Source organism: Xiphophorus maculatus, chromosome 15, assembly GCF_002775205.1.
Source record: "Xiphophorus maculatus strain JP 163 A chromosome 15, X_maculatus-5.0-male, whole genome shotgun sequence".
NCBI lineage: Eukaryota > Metazoa > Chordata > Actinopteri > Cyprinodontiformes > Poeciliidae > Xiphophorus > Xiphophorus maculatus.
In genome coordinates, this window is record NC_036457.1 from 16,403,612 (window position 1) to 16,420,340 (window position 16,729).

General features: G+C 40.1%; 2 protein-coding genes across 8 annotated transcripts in view; both read right to left on the reverse strand.

The window, feature by feature from the left end:
• Positions 1–1,299: 1,299 nt before the first annotated feature.
• lamp5 (lysosomal associated membrane protein family member 5) lies at positions 1,300–8,543 on the reverse strand. 4 transcript variants are annotated; one of them, XM_023347218.1, is made up of 6 exons: positions 8,243–8,497; positions 5,067–5,335; positions 4,590–4,721; positions 4,215–4,311; positions 3,454–3,642; positions 1,300–2,271 (listed from the first exon to the last, which is right to left on the reverse strand). In XM_023347218.1, the coding sequence occupies exons 1-6, from the start codon at positions 8,421–8,423 to the stop codon at positions 2,096–2,098; spliced, it is 1,044 nt and encodes a 347-aa protein (XP_023202986.1). In that variant the 5' UTR covers positions 8,424–8,497; the 3' UTR covers positions 1,300–2,095. The 4 variants fall into 4 exon arrangements, 2 of the variants coding, with proteins under 2 accessions (XP_023202986.1, XP_005805683.1); XM_005805626.2 differs by lacking the exon at positions 8,243–8,497 and adding an exon at positions 5,663–6,960 and having other exon boundaries at positions 5,067–5,245; XR_002753990.1 differs by lacking the exons at positions 1,300–2,271; positions 3,454–3,642; positions 4,215–4,311; positions 4,590–4,721 and having other exon boundaries at positions 5,243–5,335; positions 5,555–8,543.
• A 3,121-nt stretch (positions 8,544–11,664) lies between these two features.
• plcb4 (phospholipase C beta 4) overlaps positions 11,665–16,729 on the reverse strand; it is a 66,210-nt gene continuing 61,145 nt past the window's right edge. For 3 of the 4 annotated variants that reach the window (XM_023348334.1, XM_023348335.1, XM_023348336.1), the window contains 9 exons: positions 16,074–16,139; positions 15,478–15,593; positions 15,278–15,353; positions 15,011–15,186; positions 14,787–14,888; positions 14,591–14,648; positions 14,306–14,392; positions 13,645–13,681; positions 11,665–12,992 (listed from right to left, as the gene is read on the reverse strand). In XM_023348334.1, coding sequence (XP_023204102.1) covers positions 12,943–12,992; positions 13,645–13,681; positions 14,306–14,392; positions 14,591–14,648; positions 14,787–14,888; positions 15,011–15,186; positions 15,278–15,353; positions 15,478–15,593; positions 16,074–16,139 — 768 coding nt within the window. In that variant the 3' untranslated portion in view covers positions 11,665–12,942. The remainder of the gene's footprint in view (positions 12,993–13,644; positions 13,682–14,305; positions 14,393–14,590; positions 14,649–14,786; positions 14,889–15,010; positions 15,187–15,277; positions 15,354–15,477; positions 15,594–16,073; positions 16,140–16,729) is intronic. The other variant, XM_023348337.1, reaches the window with a different exon arrangement.

Below are 16,729 nucleotides of genomic sequence, written 5' to 3' on the forward strand. Positions count from 1 at the left end.
GATTATGAAGTTTTAAAGGAGGCCAGGATCAGAGAAGGTACCTCTTATGTACAAATGGCTATTTTTAATTTGTGTTTCCAAAAGTAAAATATTCAATGAGTTAAAAACTTTAGTAAAGGGCTTGGTGGTTATGTTGCAATTAAAGATATATGTGGTTTATGAAATGTTGACTAAGTCTTGGTGTTTTCACTTAGACTTTTAGACTTTTTTTGGCTTATATTTTCTCTCTAGACAGATTTAGAGGAAAATCAATACTTCATCCTGGCAGTGTCTTCTCTGATATATGTATCTGTCAACTATTCCAGTTAACCTGCATTATTTATTAGTTGTGTCAAAGATCTCGATCTGATAGCTGGACTTTCTCTCTCGTGGTTTTCTGCTTGATGGAAGAATTCATGGATTCATTAATTACATTAAGCAGCAAAGAAGCACCAAAATATCACTCTACTACCACCATGTTTGCCTGCTGGAGTGAAGTTATTTTTCTGAAATGTCAGATTTATGCCAAGTGTAACATGACACATAACTGATGGGAAGTTTCACTTTGTCTTCAAGATGTCTTTTTGCAAATGTGAAGTGGGTCAGCAGTGGTTTTGACCTTTGAACTCTCGCGTGGTTGCCATTTTTACACGATGTCTTTGTTACTGTCGAATCATAAACGCTGACCTTAAATGAAGAAGTGAAGGTTGTTGTGCTTTAGATTATATTGTTTAGTGAGTCATTTTGATTCTAGTCATTCTTGGGAAGGTTTACAACTGCTCCATGTTTTCTCCTGGTTTTATAAAGACTTTCGCCATGGTCAGGCGTAGTCCCACAGCTTAATTGCTACGTAACTTTTAATAGACTGATGGATGTAATTGACTTTGTGTCTCAGATCGGAACATCATGGTATCTTTCAGCCTGCTTAATGTCATCTGTCTGGTTCTATTTATTCGATTTCTTTTATTTTTTTTATTCTACGGGTCTGGCAGCGAATTTGAAATCTAAAAATGTGAATTGAAAAAAAGTCTTATTACAAGTCGTAATTTTAAAAGAAAGGCAGTTTTTTTCCTTTTACATATTGTTTTGGACTGCTTTTCCCCCTTAGTTAAAAAGGCATGATTTGAAAACTTTCTGTAACTACTCAGGCTAACTTTGTCTGAAAAAAAGTTATTTGATGTGAAACTACAAGAGAAAACTGTAAAGGAAGAAATACATTTTTTTTTTTACAACATTGCATTGAATTAAAATATATTCTATGTGATATCTGGCAGTTTGAATAGTGTGTAGGGTGATAAATGCTGAAATAGAATAATTTGGTAATTGTGTATCCAGCAATTTATTTCAAACAGAACAGAGTACTGCACATGATTGCATCAGCAGAAGTTTATGCATAGACTTTCACTCTAAAAATAATATACACACATTTTTATTAACCTCTCCACGTTTTCATAAGTACTTCTTCTGACTTTTTTTTTCTCAAGTTTTATAAGACGTTTTGTATTTGACTTTTTTATATCTTTCTTTCGTTGATCTGAGAAAAGGGTCTGATGCCAAGGCAAAACTGCACTGTACACTACAAGACAGTCCACTGTCAACACTATGGCTGCATTCTGGATGTATGAGCACAGGGATGGGAACCAAAAAAAAAGGAACAAAGTTTACAAATACAGATGGATTCCAATAGCAGCAAATTCAAACAGAGAAAGAGGGAACAGGGTAACAAGGAATTTAGAAATGTTTTGAAAGACAAGTTAGATCAAACATTGTGCAAGTTACAAACCATCTTCGGTAAAGGTGTTTTGGGGGGAAAAATCCAGAAAATTCAATTCACTTTATTTGAAGCTACTTATGGCACAATCCAGCAGTCAATTTAACTGGATTTGGGTGGGTTTACTCTCCAATTACACTCATGCTGTGTCCCAAACTGTCTAAATAACTCTTAATTTTAACAGTTCAAAAGCTCCAGCGGGCAGTGCAGACTATTTGCTTTTTCCAATCGGGGACACAGTCCAGTGTGGGGGACACAATCCTCAGGCCCAGGATTTTGAGGAGACAAATCTGTCATTAGGAGAGCTTTGGAGGAAGTCGAGGGCGCCGCTGATGCGTCATGTGACTACATGTTCTTGTACATAGAGCGATCTCTTGGAAGCTGTGGCTGATTCGCTGTCAGCTTGAGGTGGAAGTGGTAAATGGTGAGCGTGATGATGATTATTAGACCAAGAATGAGGCCCAGGATTAGGGGGAGGATCTCCTCTAGGTGCTCCCGCTGGTCTGTGATACACTTGTAAGCTGCAAAGAGAGGAAAACACAGGATCAAAATGTAGCGGTGGCAATATCTGTAGAATTCTAGTGCTTTGAAAGCTTATTTGAATTTCCTGTGTGAGGGCTAGAGTTGGGTCAGGTTTTGGTTTCTGTGTTTTTTCACAAATTAGTCTGAATTGCAATTTTTTTAAATTGGTATTGACAGATTGCATCCATATAAATTATTCAGAGAATTCAAGTCTCTTTTAGTTGAACCAAACTGTTAAGACATAAGGCTTGGTAGTTAAAAGATGCTTAATCTCTGCTATATTGACCAAAGTATTTTCATAGTACTTGAACTTTTCTATTTTGTCATGCTACAACCAATGACTTTTAATTTTTGTAATTAAGTGAAAGATGAGGATAAATAAGTACATAGTGGAATGCACATAATCCATGGCTTCACCCGTTAGCTGTGGATCTCGGTACCTCCTTCAATTACCATGAGCCTCTTGGCTGCTTCTCTGATTAACGCTTGTAATGTTTAGGAAGAGGTTACCAGGTTTTTGTTTTTAAAAGAATTTGAAAACCTTTATGTTGATCTGTCACATAAAATTCCAATTAAATACATTAAATTAGTCTGTGGTTGGAAAAAGCTTAAGGGTTATTTTTGCAATAATATAATGCACTTTCTCCTTTACACAGTGCATTTTTAAGAACTGCTAGGTGGTTCAGAGTAAGGAGGACACTTAACCTCTGCTGAGAATAGAGTACGGTATGCATATGGGGTCTGAAGTTGAAGGTGTTTCTCCCTGTGGACAGCTGTAATGCACACAAGGAGAAAGGCAGTGAAGCTTAGCCCAGTATATTTTACTGCAGCTGAGACCACATGATTCCTCCAAGGTGATTGGACGACGAAATGCACGCAGTGTTCCTAAAAGCTGCATCCAGGGTACAGATACCATAAAGTTCTAATGACCTCAACCTCTTTCCTTTCAGTCGTCCTCCCGCTGCGCCTATTGTCTCTTGTGCATCCCCAGCCTGTTCTTTTCCTCATTTCACCCTACATGCTCCCCATTCTGCAGCAATAACCTGCCTCTCCCCTGAGATTTGGACGTTAGGAAGAGACATACAGCTCACCCCCCAGGATTTCTCATTACCGTCTTCATCTGTTGTTTGTCTACAACACGAGCAAACAAAACGCTGCTGAATGTCTGCAGCTGTCCTTACGTGCACTGAAGATGAAGTCCGAGGCGATGTCAAAGGGCTGGATCTGGATGTCGTACATGGAGAACGTGATGCCCTTCTGGTGATCGCTCGAGATGAGGGTGACGGTCTGCTGAGCCGTGCACACATAGGAGCGCCCGGCTGGGGTCACTAGGGCCGAGAGCTTGTGGGTGCTGGCTGTGTGCTTTCCAGCTATCGACCGAGAGAGACGAAGGACTTTTTAATAAAAGGAAACAAATGGCACTGAGACGGGTTTTGAAAGTGCTTGTTTCAATAGAATGTTGAAATTTGAAATAAAGCTGTAATAGTTTAATGTCAAGGGGAAAATATGGGCTTGATCAGTTGTATTACACACACAACAAAATGATTCAAATAAGATTTTTTTTATGCTAAAATGACTACTTAGATTTTTCTGTTAGACATGTTGATAAATGCAACGACGTTGATAGGGCTTCAATAAGGTTAATGTGAATAATATGACTAAAGAAATAATAAATACGATAACTGTAAAATATAAATCAATACAAAGAAAATGGTTAAAAATGTATGTTTCACATTCAAAAGCTTTGATTAAAGGTTTTTGTGTTCTAACCCTTCCAGTGGTGTGTAAATAAATGTCTGAGAACTTCCTAAATCTCCGCATGAGTCTGTCCTTAACTCCACCGGATAGACTGCAGAATAAATGCGGCCAAGCTGCGATCATCAGTGGGGCCGCAGGGTGTAAAGGAGCTGCTGTATTGTGCTGCTGCGGAAGGGATACTCACGGTTGTATGCGTTGATGAAGTGCGAGGTCTCCGAGGTGTCGTAGACGAACTGGATTTTGTTGACCTTCCACACCTCAATACCCTTTTCGCGGAACTCCTAGATAAAAACACGCCAGAGTCAACACGCTGGCGTGGATTGTGTCATCCAGGACCCGACATTCCCAAGTGCTCAAGAATACAAGTCCAGTTGCTTCCTGCTCAAGCACTCAGGAATGCAGGAGTCAAGGTTGGCGTGCGCACTCAGAGGATTTCTGTGGGGAGATTTCTCTACAAGTTTTAGTCAGGAAATGAGGAATAAAGGTAACTTTTTCTATTCTTTAATTATATCATAAAAAAGTTAACTACTCAGGTTTGTAGTGTATTTTCTGTTTGCACCTTTGAGAAGTAAATGCGGAGGATGTAGGCGTTGTTCTTCCAGGAGATGTGGATCTCTGAGTCGGTGCTCCCACATTTCCCCTCGATTTCTGCCCCCCGGGGCAGCGTGAAAGAAGCCTGCTCTGTGATGAGCTATAAATAAATAAAATAAATAAGTACGTATTAATAAAATTGGTCTGTAATCACTAAGTGGTATAAGAAACCTTTTTAGTTCAGCAGTTTATGCACTGCTGCAAAAACTGCTTTTCATCGTTGCAATTTAAATGTATCCACAAATTCATCTTGACATGAATTAAGATAAATTTAAATATATCTAATATTTACTCCAGTTTTCAGTGCGTCAGACTTATTTTAAGCACAGCTTGATCCAGAAAAAAGACAACAAATCTTGAACACTTTTATGCAGCGTGCATGCGTTTCTCTCTTATTTTGAGCAGCTAAAATGAGAATTAAAATGCACGCGAGGGAAATCCTTACGTCTATCCCATTAAGCGCGAGCACGTCATATGGCACGAGGAATTTGGCGGCGAACTCCACCATCAGGCACGTCGTTCCGTTCTCGCGGACCGCGAAGATGGCTTTGTCCGGGTTGTCCGAGAGCCCGGACAGGTTCTCCCCCTCCTGCTCCGCCAGCACCGCGGGCAGCGCCAGCACGCCTGATGACAGCAGAAGCACACCCGGTGGAGAAAAGAGCCCGGTGTCCGCCGGGCCACAAATGGTTGGCACACACTCATGCGCACAAGCGGCTACAAAACATGCAGAATCAGCAGAAAACAGAAGGACTGATCAGAGGTGAGGAGAGGGGTGAAGTCAACATCTACGTAACACTAAAAGTAAAATCTGCAGCATCGGGGGAGCAACAGCTCACTCACCCCTCAAACATCAGTTTGCAGCACTTTACAATAGTAAGAAGGACAAAAAAAAAAAAAATTTGCCAACTCATGAAGATGAAAGAACACATGCACCTTATGAGGCACGCACACTTGCAGTTGTTGCATGCGCGTGCACGTGTCCGCTCCGCAGAGAGTAGTCACGACATTCCGACAGACACTCGAACACGCTCACGCTCTTACCACACACACAAAGCAGCAAAAGTCCAGCGCTCTCCTTGGTGCTGAAACTGAGCCGCCCCATTGCTACCAGCTTCCCCGGCGCTGGGAGAGAGGAAAAAAAAGGGGGGCTGACTGACTGGGCAGTCTGGGCTGAACCCGCGAAAAGAAAAGAGAAACGCGGACAGGGAGGGGAGACTGAGAGAAAGAAAGAGAGAGAGAGGGGGGGGGGGGGGGGGGGAGGAGAGAAAGCGAGGGAAGAGGGCTGTCTCTTCTTAGCGCCAAGAAGTGACGCTCAGATGAACGTGAATGCACCAAAAGATGCCCCGAGATTGGCTGCGAGATCCCGCACCGACGAGTTCCATCTGTCCGAACCGACCTCCCCCACTCCTTCAAGGTGGACAGGTGTCAACCCGGTGACAACTGCAAGTCCGAACCGCCTCTACATATCATCAGCCACAAATAATGATCCTCCTTCGTTGAAAGTCAGAAACTTGTCTCCTGCGAGGCAGCGGTGGCAGCTACTCCTGCAGTGCTGTAGGCTCCATCTCTGCGATAGCAGCTGGAGGTTCAGCTGAAATGATGCATGTCTAGAGGGAAACGCCGACAACTCCCCCTCTCTCCCTCCCCTCCACTGAAAACCTCCACTCCCTCAAGGTTGAAGCTCGGTGTGTTAGTGAGGGCTGACACCAGATGGTTAGACTTGCATAAAAAAAAAAAACACTAAAGCCTTAAAATGATGTTTCAATGAATGCAAACGACTAGTTTTTTTTTTTTTTTAAATCACACCATATTGTATCATTACTGACTGCTAACACAAATCAGATCTTTATTTTAGCTCTTTACTACAGTTACACTAATCCATCTCGGAGACCGGAACCGACCTATTTTCCATAAATTTGCTCTGACTGACAATCCACTGATCAGATCCTGACAAATGCCGACTTTACACTTTTTTGAGTTCAGTAAAAAAAAAAAAAAATAGAGGTCGGCACGTTTTGATGAATAAATGTAAATCATAAATGTATTCCTATCTTCATCAAGCAACCAGCCGCTCAAATTTCCGCTGTTATGCATTACAGTTATTCAAATGAAAAGACGTCAGACTGAATGAAACCACAATTATGGCAGAATTAAAAGAAAAAACTCCATAGAGACTGATGGATGTTCAATAACTAATAGTATCTATCACTATTATACATTTATTGAACACACTAAGAACACGAAGAAGTTACCAATTTTTACTAAAGTATTTTTTTAAACAAACTTTTCCGCCACTTAAATATGGATGCGTAAGTTACGCAAAAACATTATTACGTAACATAGCAGTCCTTTCCCCCCCTTTTGCACATGGCGCGCAGTCTTAAGAGTTTGTCTGTCTGAACTGAAAGTCAAACTCGCACTTAACGGAACTGATGCTGTCGATGCTGGGCGTGCTGTCCACCTGCGGATGCCTCGTCTCCTGAGGGAAGGTTTCTGACCGCGGGATGCGGCCTAAAGTCGGCAACGGATTCTGTTCCAGATCTCCAACGACTTTCTTGAACTCCGGGGAGGTAAATCTTCGGAAGAGTTTATTAGTCAATGCTGAGAAAGTTGTTGGAGTCGAGGCAGAAGCTGTTGTGGCAAACGGAGGTGGTTCGGTGAAACTCATCGACTCGTTGCGCCTCCTCACCGTCCTGGATTTACGCACAGGCACCAGAGTGCGCTCTGGAAGTGTGGGGCTAATCATGCTGGTTGGCAGACTGCATCTTTTCCTATAGTAGCACTCGTTAAATCTTCCCACGCGGAAAGATTTCTCCCTTCCCCTCTCAGTCTCACGTTTGTTGGGAAGAATGGGAGTCAGTAAGATGCCAAGAGTGGATGGCGCACAGGGATGCGGCATGTTTCTGTTTGGCTGGGGGGAGAAGAAAATGGACTTTTCAGCATCACGGCCGTTTAAGAGAGGGGGCAAGTGATGAGTAGAGGAGGGCATCTTCTCCTGGAAGGTGCATTGTTTAGAAATGGGTTGATTGTAAATCCCTGGTCGGGGCACAGGAGTGCGTGCTCCAAAGAAGATCATATCCTGTGGACCCAAAGAGGATTTATTATTTTCTCTTTCAAACTCCATCGCTGGCAAACGGCTGGGCTTTATCTGAGGCACTGATTGCAAGGTACAACTGTGAGACATTTCTGCACGGCCACTCATTTTGAGGACTTCAAGTTTACTGGCTAAACAATCAACTTTTCCCTCAAACTTGCCTTCATCAGCCTCACGGCTCCTCTTAGAGATATTGGTAAGCGCAGAAATGCACTCTGTGTGACCGAGGAACTTTGCCACTTCAACTGCAGAGTTGCCAGCTTTATTCTGCCTGTCTATCCGCAGACCTAACCTCTTGAAGGCTCTCACCAAAAACTCAACAACTAAGGTGTGATCCGCTACAGCCGCGTATATCAACGGGGTGTTTCCCCACGAGTCCAGGATCTCTGGATCTGCGCCGTTCTGGACCAGGATCTTAACCGCGTCCAGGTAGCCCTTCTCGCAGGCGTAGCTGAGCGCTGTGCGTCCGTTCCCATCTTGGTGGTTAACACTGGCCCCTCTGTGCAGCAGAAGCTCTATGAACTTACATCGGGTCTGGCTGTCGGGCAGCAGAACGGAAGAGATGAGGGGCGTCTGTGCGCCGTCCGCTGTGGAGTCAACGATTTCCCCATCCAGCGCGTCCAGAACAAACCTGGCCAAGTGGACTTTATCCTTGGACATCGCGTCCAGGAGGATTTTTGTGCCTGTCTGTCCAGTAGTTTTGAGCATGTTTCTTCAACAAAACAAAAGGTTTAACTAAAAAATAAACTCATGTCTGCTTGTCTGCTTCCGGGGAAAGCGTCCCGACAGACCCAGGGATCCTAATATATAGTAGGCTAGAGAAAGCGAGATTTCCCGGGGAGCAACTCGAGCATAATTAACGGGCTTTGTTCTGCTTTCTAATGGAAATACGATGTTTATAATAATAAAGAGACTCCGCGATGGAGCGGCCGGTGCTTGAGGGGCGCTGGCATATAAATTCACTCCACACTTGTTGAATGAGATGAAGGAACATAAATTTGGAAAGTAAATAGGAGCGTGTGCTGTCCACTCTCACCGCCTTTGGGTCTGGGGACATCAGATCACCATGAGCTTGAACTGTTACAAGCTCATGCCACTTCGGCATTTATTTTTTCGATTTTACTTGATGCAAAGTAATGCATAGCTGAAGTGGAAAATGAGACGCTGTACAAATATTTTTTATACTACATACTAATTTGAAAAGTGTGGCGCGCATTTTTTTCACCGATCTTTTTCAGACAATTTTGTAATTGCAGATGGAAGTATGTCTGTACCAGCTTTTCACAGCATTTTTGAAAACTATTTGAAAATACTGTAGTTCAGTTAGATCAGATGGATTTTCTGACATTAAACGTTCACATTTTCCTACAGATTCAGACTTAGAATAAATCAAACATAAATATGCACACTCAAATTCTGCAGTTAAATCAACATGTCTATTTGGTCCTTTTCAATATTGGCATTAATTTAACTATTAGAGTTATTTCAACAATAGTTTGAATAGTTATAACTATTTCAACTGTTCAAAATTATTCAGTTTCTTGTTGAAATAACTCTGAAAGAGTTAAATTAATGCCAATACTAAAAATGACCAAATAGACTTTGCATAGTGTTGATTTAACTGCAGAATTCCAGCATTTTATTGTTTCTCTGGTTGTATATTCCTTTTAAACACCCCACCTCAGTCATGTTTTCTTCTTTTTTTTGCAGTCACTAATAGGTTTTCTTCCTCTGTGCTTTCTGAAGAAAAGCTTCTCATCAAGCTGAGGTGGTGTGTTCAACACGACCAGTTCTAGTTTACAGTTGCAATATAGGGAAGAAAGTCCTAAGTGGGTCTGTAATTCTGTTCTCCTTTCTGACTTGTGAATCTCTGCAGCTCCTCCAGAGTTACCATTGGCCTCTTGGCTGCTTGTCTTGGTTTGTAGGTCAGATGTGAAACCCTCACATCTGACCCTTTTCTCTGGGCCCTCAGAGGTTTGAACCTCTGAGGGCTTCACACAAGATCTGTTTTTATAAAAAGATTAAATTAGACACAGGTAAACGCTATTTAATATAATTAGGTGACTTCTGACTTGCAATTTTCTTGCATTGAATTCATTTTAGGGCTACTGGAGAAAGGGGAGTTTGATTACAAATGCATTCCTCAGTTCTCAGTTGTAATTAGAAAATGTATATATTTCCACTTCACAAACATGTGTTAGTTACATAAAATTCCCACTTAAGTTTGTAACTTAAGTGGGATAAAATGTGCAAAAGTTAAAGGAGTGTGATTACTTTATCAAGGCCCTGTACAATAGACAAGGACACAAATCAGCCAAAGGTAAATGTCTTGTTTTTACACCTGGATTTATTGATACACGTACTATAAAACAGTATTAAAGGAGCTGGATAACAACAGTATTGTTAATGCTATAAGTTCAACAGTACAATATAAATACAAAAACACACACAGAATGTCTGTTGACAAGCTACAATTCAAATAGAAAACAGATATACAGTAGAAACTAAGGAAATGAAATCAGGGATGTTGCTCTGCAAAAATAATGTTTTTGTTTCTTTTAGGACAAACTCAAAATCCAAGGTTACAAGTTTTCACACAACAGAAACAACTAGTGCAAAAAAGCCTCTAACATAATAATCTTAAACTACACATTATCTAATATATATTTATTTATATGTACCTTCATACAAATAACCCCTTAATTTGGCATTTTATCATTCATAAAATAATTTAAACATCCTAGCAGACACTGAGTGGCACATCTGAAAGCGATGGAATAAACTTTAAAAGCACTTTTTACTCATTTTTATCTCTGTTCTAGATATGTAGTGAGCTTTAGATTGTGTGATGTGGTGCAGTGAAGGGAAACAAAACAAAAGGATAAAAAAAAAGAGGCCAGTGGTTGATAAATGTCCTTCCCCAACATAACAGTCTGTCCCCAAGCTCTTAAAAGAAAGAACACTGGTCAGAAAGACAAGTCATTTAAGTACATTCCAGCAGAATATATACATAAACATCTCTTCTACCATTATTTATTACAGCAGAATAAAACAGGAAAAAAAAAACATTCTCTATAAAAGGCCAAAATCCCAACAAGAGCTCGTGTCCCCCTTTAACATTTTATATTAAGTCTTTGTATCATTTGGGTAAACATTTGAATGCTATTTCTTTTCTGTATTCATGTTGGTCAGGGTTGTAGATAAAAGCCATCTATAAACCCACAAACAGTATTCTGGTGCAATTAGGCTCAATTTTAAAGGGAGTTTTAAGTCTACAAACTAAAACAAGTGTGTAATGCAAAACAAAGTTCCACCTTATCTTGAAATAGCTTTTATTGCCTCTGGTAATGTAAAAAAAAAAGAAGAAGAAAACAGGTATAAAAACACACCACTTTTTGGTTACTTCTTTCTGTATTTGACCCTCTGGTTGGGTCACCTTTAGACAAAAGGTAACACTTTATTCGACAGGTTGTGAATAAGACTGTCATGACACCGTCATAAACATGACATAACAACCTGTCATGAACATGAGTAAGTCTTCATGAATATTTATGACTGTTGTCTTAAAGTGTCATTTGGTAAATCATGACACTTTTAATACAAAGTTGACTTTATTCAAAATGTCTTTGTTATGACATCTTGACATTAACCAAGAAATCACGATCGGACATAAATTTGTTATAAAAGTATTATTGATTAAACTTTAAAGATTATGTTGCTTTATATTATTATGATTTCTTGGTTAATGTAAAGTTGTCATAAAGGCATTTTGAATAATGTCAACTTTGTATTAAAAATGTCATGATTTACCGAATGACACTTTATGACAACAGTCATAAATATTCATGAAGACTCATTCATGTTCATGACAGGTTGTTTTGTCATGTTTATGACGGTGTCATGATTCACAACCTGTCAAAATGTTACCAGACAAAATTATCTCTAGATCTTTTTTTTTTTTTTGGGGGGGGGGGGGTGAATTTACTTTTGCATAGTACATATGATCCTGTGTCCCCACAGGATTTATACAGTCATACTCAATAAATTAGAATCTGTGATACAGCTTCATTTGACAGATTGAAAGTAGCTTTAGAAAGTTAGCAACCTTTTAAGCAGATGTTAAATTGTTCTTTTCTGGGTTTTGATTAGCTGCAGGTGAAAAATCATCATAATTAACAAAGGTTGAAGTATTAGTGTGTCTCACTTGGTGAACCGAGTTACTAAAATAAATAGTAACTTTTTGATAATATTCTAATTTATTGAATATGAGAGAGATGTATTCAGCTGGAATCTGATAAATGAAGTCTGTGCGAAAGTTATTGCACCATCTATTTGACTTTCTGTATCAAATAGTAAATCAACATAAAAATCTGACTGAATATTAGTAATAACTGATGTGATTAATTACCCGTCATCCCTTTACAGGTATCCAACTCAACAAGACATCAATATTGGTGAGGAAGGGGTCCTCTCTCTAAGAGTTACCTTTTAATAGTTTGGTTTTTTAAGATACATTCTTACTGAAAGACACAGAAACATACAGTAGTGCACTGCTACATTTCCCACATTGAACAACCTATCATATACAAAGTGCTCAGGACAGGACTGGTGGTGTGTGTACAGTGTATTTCACAAAGTTTATTCACTTGTGCTGGAGTAACAAAGTCGAACAACTCCTCTCCCCTCTTTACACACGGAAACTGTGAGTTTATTGAGTGCCAATTAAAACAAAACAGGAATAGATATCTGCTGTGTGTGAACCATGATGCATGTGTGTGCTTGATTCTACCAACAGCTGAAGCTTTCACCGTGTAGAAAACTCACTGAAGTCAACGACTCACTGAGATCTACGTACTGTGGAGGAGGAAAGGATGTCTGTTTTTGTTGCTTGATCCGCAAAGTAACGTTTCCCGTCCCTGATAGAAGTGGTCACGCCCCCGGTGGAACAGCGACAAGCAGCAATGGCTCAGTGGTACAAAGTTGATTGGCAGGATAAAAAGTGCAGAAGACACGAGGCGTGGCTGGGGTGAACAAAGGAAAAAAGCTTCCACGTGTTTGAGTCAGGAGTAGATTAACAGACTGTTTAGAGAGAATGATCTCTGCACTGTAGAGGATGTCCTGCAGGGGGAGTGTTTCTGCACCGCTCTGTGTGTGCGTGTAGGAGTGTGTAGGCGTGTACGTGTGTGGGCCCGTGACTCGGTCAGTCACTCAGACCACCGTGGCAGGTCTACGGTCCATCTCCTCCTCCAACTTCACCATCTGCTGGATGTCCTTGGCCTTTGGGGAGATAGAAAACAGTGACTCAGACGCAGATGTGACTGGAATGTGGAAGCTCAAACATTTCGCAGAGAATTCATCCATCTTTTCCTACAAATTCCTGTTTACAATCTCAGTCTGCGGTTTACGACTCTCGCATGAGTTGTTTCGCTGTGCAGATTATCAGAGTAAAACAAATCCTTTCATGCTAGTGACAGTTGTCACAAAATGTCAACAGATGGATGTTGTCACATGCTATGAATGTAAATGATTGCGAGCTGGAATGAAAACACATCACATCAGTTTGTGAGCTGGCTTTTTTTTTTTTTGCTTCGTAATGGCTGGTGAGTCATGGTGATAAATGAGTCAAGCTGCTAGTTGGCATGCCTGACACCTTCAAGAGCTGCAGACTGAAAAGGCAGGATTGGATTTTACAGTAGAGGAGTTTCTTTTCTTTTAAGTCGTGCCACTTTTCTGCTTTAATTTGTATAGACATTTCAAATACTCGGGTGGGCTGGGGTAAAGCTATATCAATGAAAACAAAGTCAAATTTTGAGGAGGCTCTCCAGATATTGCCACAGAGAGACAAAAGAGATGCACAAAGGGAAACATGCCCATGAAATGAAGCACAAAGCTGGTATCAGAGGTAGAGCTGACAGATGATGATGCCTACCTTGAACCTGTTTGTTTGCATGGTGTGATTTCAAAAGCTGTGACAGAAGAAGCAAATCATAAAACAAAAAATGAGCATACATGTTAGACATGTACAGATATTGTGACAGATGGTGAAAAAAAGGGATATGACCTCACACAGCATCCCTCACATTTTTGCACAACCATGGTAAAAATTTATAAAAAGATTAAATCTTGAAATGCAGTAGCACAATTTCCCACTCAAATGACACAAATCCAATTTCTTGTATTACATTTATTATTAAGATAAGTGTTAATGTTTTTAATCACTGCTACCAAAAACAATAATGCCTACAAAATTGATGTAGCTGTAGTATTTTTATGTAGTCTTTGTAAACTGATTAGATCGAGAATCTTAGGTTGGCATGACAAACTCTTACTCTATACCTCTGGAAGATTTATAGTAATCATTTAACTTAACCAAAATGTTTCTCCTGACAACAAGTAAAGCTAAGATAGGATGATACCAGCAGAAGCATGCAAAACTAGGTAGTAAGCACTTATTAGAGGAGTTTAATTGCAAATATAAAAGCCTTGTTACTGAAAGCACACTGTTGATATCCTATAAGCAAGTTTGGTTTTCCACTTAAATCTACAGTATGTGAAATTCAGGCTCCTTTAGTTCATTATCATCTGCTGACCTGCTCGTTGTGCTTCTCCAGTTTATCCAACTGCTCCCTCTGATTTTTCTCCAGCTGCTCCATCTCCTTCTGATGCTTCATAGCCAACTGGAAGCGAATCAGAACATGAACATTTCATGACTGCAATACAAAATTATCGAGAGACTTACTTGATAGCACTCCTTTAACTTGTTAGTTACTTATGAACATTTTCCATGATGCTATAAATGTATATAAAGTAAGAAAAATTTTATTACCGTTTGTTAAGAAAGTAATGTATATCTATATACATCACAGCAAACATACCCTCTTCCTCTCATCCAAAAACTTCTTGGTGTTGCTGCTGTTTAACTCCCGCACTCTCCTGAATGACAAAAGCATTCACCTCATAAGAAAAACAAGTAATCATACAGCGCTTTGCAAAAATATTTCTACTCCAATGGAATGACTTATTTATTTTTAACAGATAAATACTTTTGTAAGGCTTTGTACTGTGACCCACCTCTCTCGCTCTGCCTTGTTTTTGATACTTTTGTCTTGGCTGATTGCTTTACTGTTTTCCATGGACATCTTGGCCTGGTTGGCACGCATCTCTTTGCTTTGCCTGAGTTGTACATTTCCAGAAAAAAAATGACTAAATGCTACTGTTGCTCCTCTGCTGCGTTTAGTAGAATTGTGAGACTATAGCAAGTGAATACAGAGTGTGTGTGTGTGTGTGTGTCTTACCTTTCATGAATGAGTTTGAGCTGCAGGGTCTGCTGATCCTGGACACTAGAAAGGAGCTTCTTGAGATGCTCACACTGCTGGGTAACATGACTGTCCTTTATCTCGCGCTCTTCGTTGCTGTGACTACTGATCAGCTCCGACCACTCCTTAGTGTGTTGTGCTGTGATGTCTTTCACCTGCCCACACACAGACACACAGACAACACGGTTGAGAATTGATTGTTTTCCAAGAACGACCATCTCTAGGAGACATATTAGTTTTTGATACCTTTGCTTTATGATCTGTGGTGAGAGTTTGGATCTTATCTTCTGTCTCCTTCTTCAGCTCTTGACAGTTGTTCTCCCTGTCGGTAAACAACACAGAAGTGAGAATCAAAGTCATCTGAAACCTGCAGATTCACACTCACTGTCTACCTCCTATGTTTTCATATAATAATGATCTTGCTTGTCCCATGATTGTTTTCTTACCCTCGTTTCTTGATGGCTTTCTCCAACAGTTTCTCCAGATTAGTCTTTTCCTTTTCATGGAGGGACACCATCTTATCCACCTGAGTGCAATGGGCTTTCTGCATTGCATTCTGATCCTGTTGTGTACATAGAGTAAAACCATAGGTGGATGGACGTTTGCCTTTTGCACCACTATAGCTTTGATTTAACAGCAACATTTGAAGCAAAACAAAACAGGCAAAACTAACTGTTGTCACCGTTTTTCAGTCAACAGATGTGTCCAGATGGTGCTAATATTCATATGTTGTATAACAAGAGAAATACTGTGATAATTAATGAGCTAGCATGGGTGAGCTAGCATCCACCATGGTCTCCATGGGGATAGCTGGCCAAAACAGAACTTTAGCAAGTCTAATTTCTTTCTAAGCATTCGTCACGTGGTTGTCTTCTGTTTGTTTACAAAGGACTGTCTGTGTTTATGTGAGCAGGCATAAAATGATGAGGCAGAAGATGAAAGGTTGCAGCATTTCCCTTGTTCTGCTTCTGGTTTTCTGAGCTTCAATCGCCATCAGGAATAAGCAGCAGCCACTTTGCATTACCAACAAACTCCCACCTACCTTTGAGTGTTTCTTCTTTAAAGTGTTGAGCTCCTTCTGCTGCTTTTTAATCAGCTTTAGGTAGCTCTGCAGAGAGAAACACAGATGTAAGGTTGTCTTATGCTGGCCATAATGAGGGCTGACACTGAACAGAGCAGCGTAATACAATGTACAAGGCCTTACAAAAATATTCCTACCCCTTAATCTGTCCCACATTACAATCTCAGACTGCATTTTTGGTGGGATATTGCAGCTGTTTTTCCACTAAATACTTTTTAAAAATGTATTTTCCCTTTCATCTTCTCCATGGAGACTAACACATACCCGTTTAACTAGAAAAGCTTGAATACTTTTCGTCGTTTAAGATATTTAAGCCACAAATTTAGGCCATCACAACCTCCTAGGTTTAGCTTTCAATGATTTTAAGTTGAGATGAAGCAGAAGAGCTGCAGCAGCTATTTTAGGTATTTCTATGACGAGACAAATCTAGTAGGCTTTAATTGTCAAAGAGTTTATCACAAACTTAGTTTGAGTAAAGTGATTTTATTTTAATTTTAGTGTTTAACTGCTATAAAATTGTCAAAAGATGTTTATAGATGGTAGATTGTGTTTGAGCTATAAAACACTAAGATAAAATTATGATTTGATTCCAATTGTTTAAATCACATTCTGTACTC

Bases quoted from the DNA above. Each gene is read 5' to 3' on its own strand.
- lamp5 (XM_023347218.1), bottom strand. From the start codon at position 8,423: ATGCTCAAAACTACTGGACAGACAGGCACAAAAATCCTCCTGGACGCG. The intron at 4,312-4,589 runs GTGCAAACAGAA...GTTTTTATCTAG, and splicing joins TCCGCATTTACTTCTCAAAG to GAGTTCCGCGAAAAGGGTAT. The intron at 2,272-3,453 runs GTAAGGACAGCT...CTCTCTTTGCAG, and splicing joins GGACTTCATCTTCAGTGCAC to CTTACAAGTGTATCACAGAC.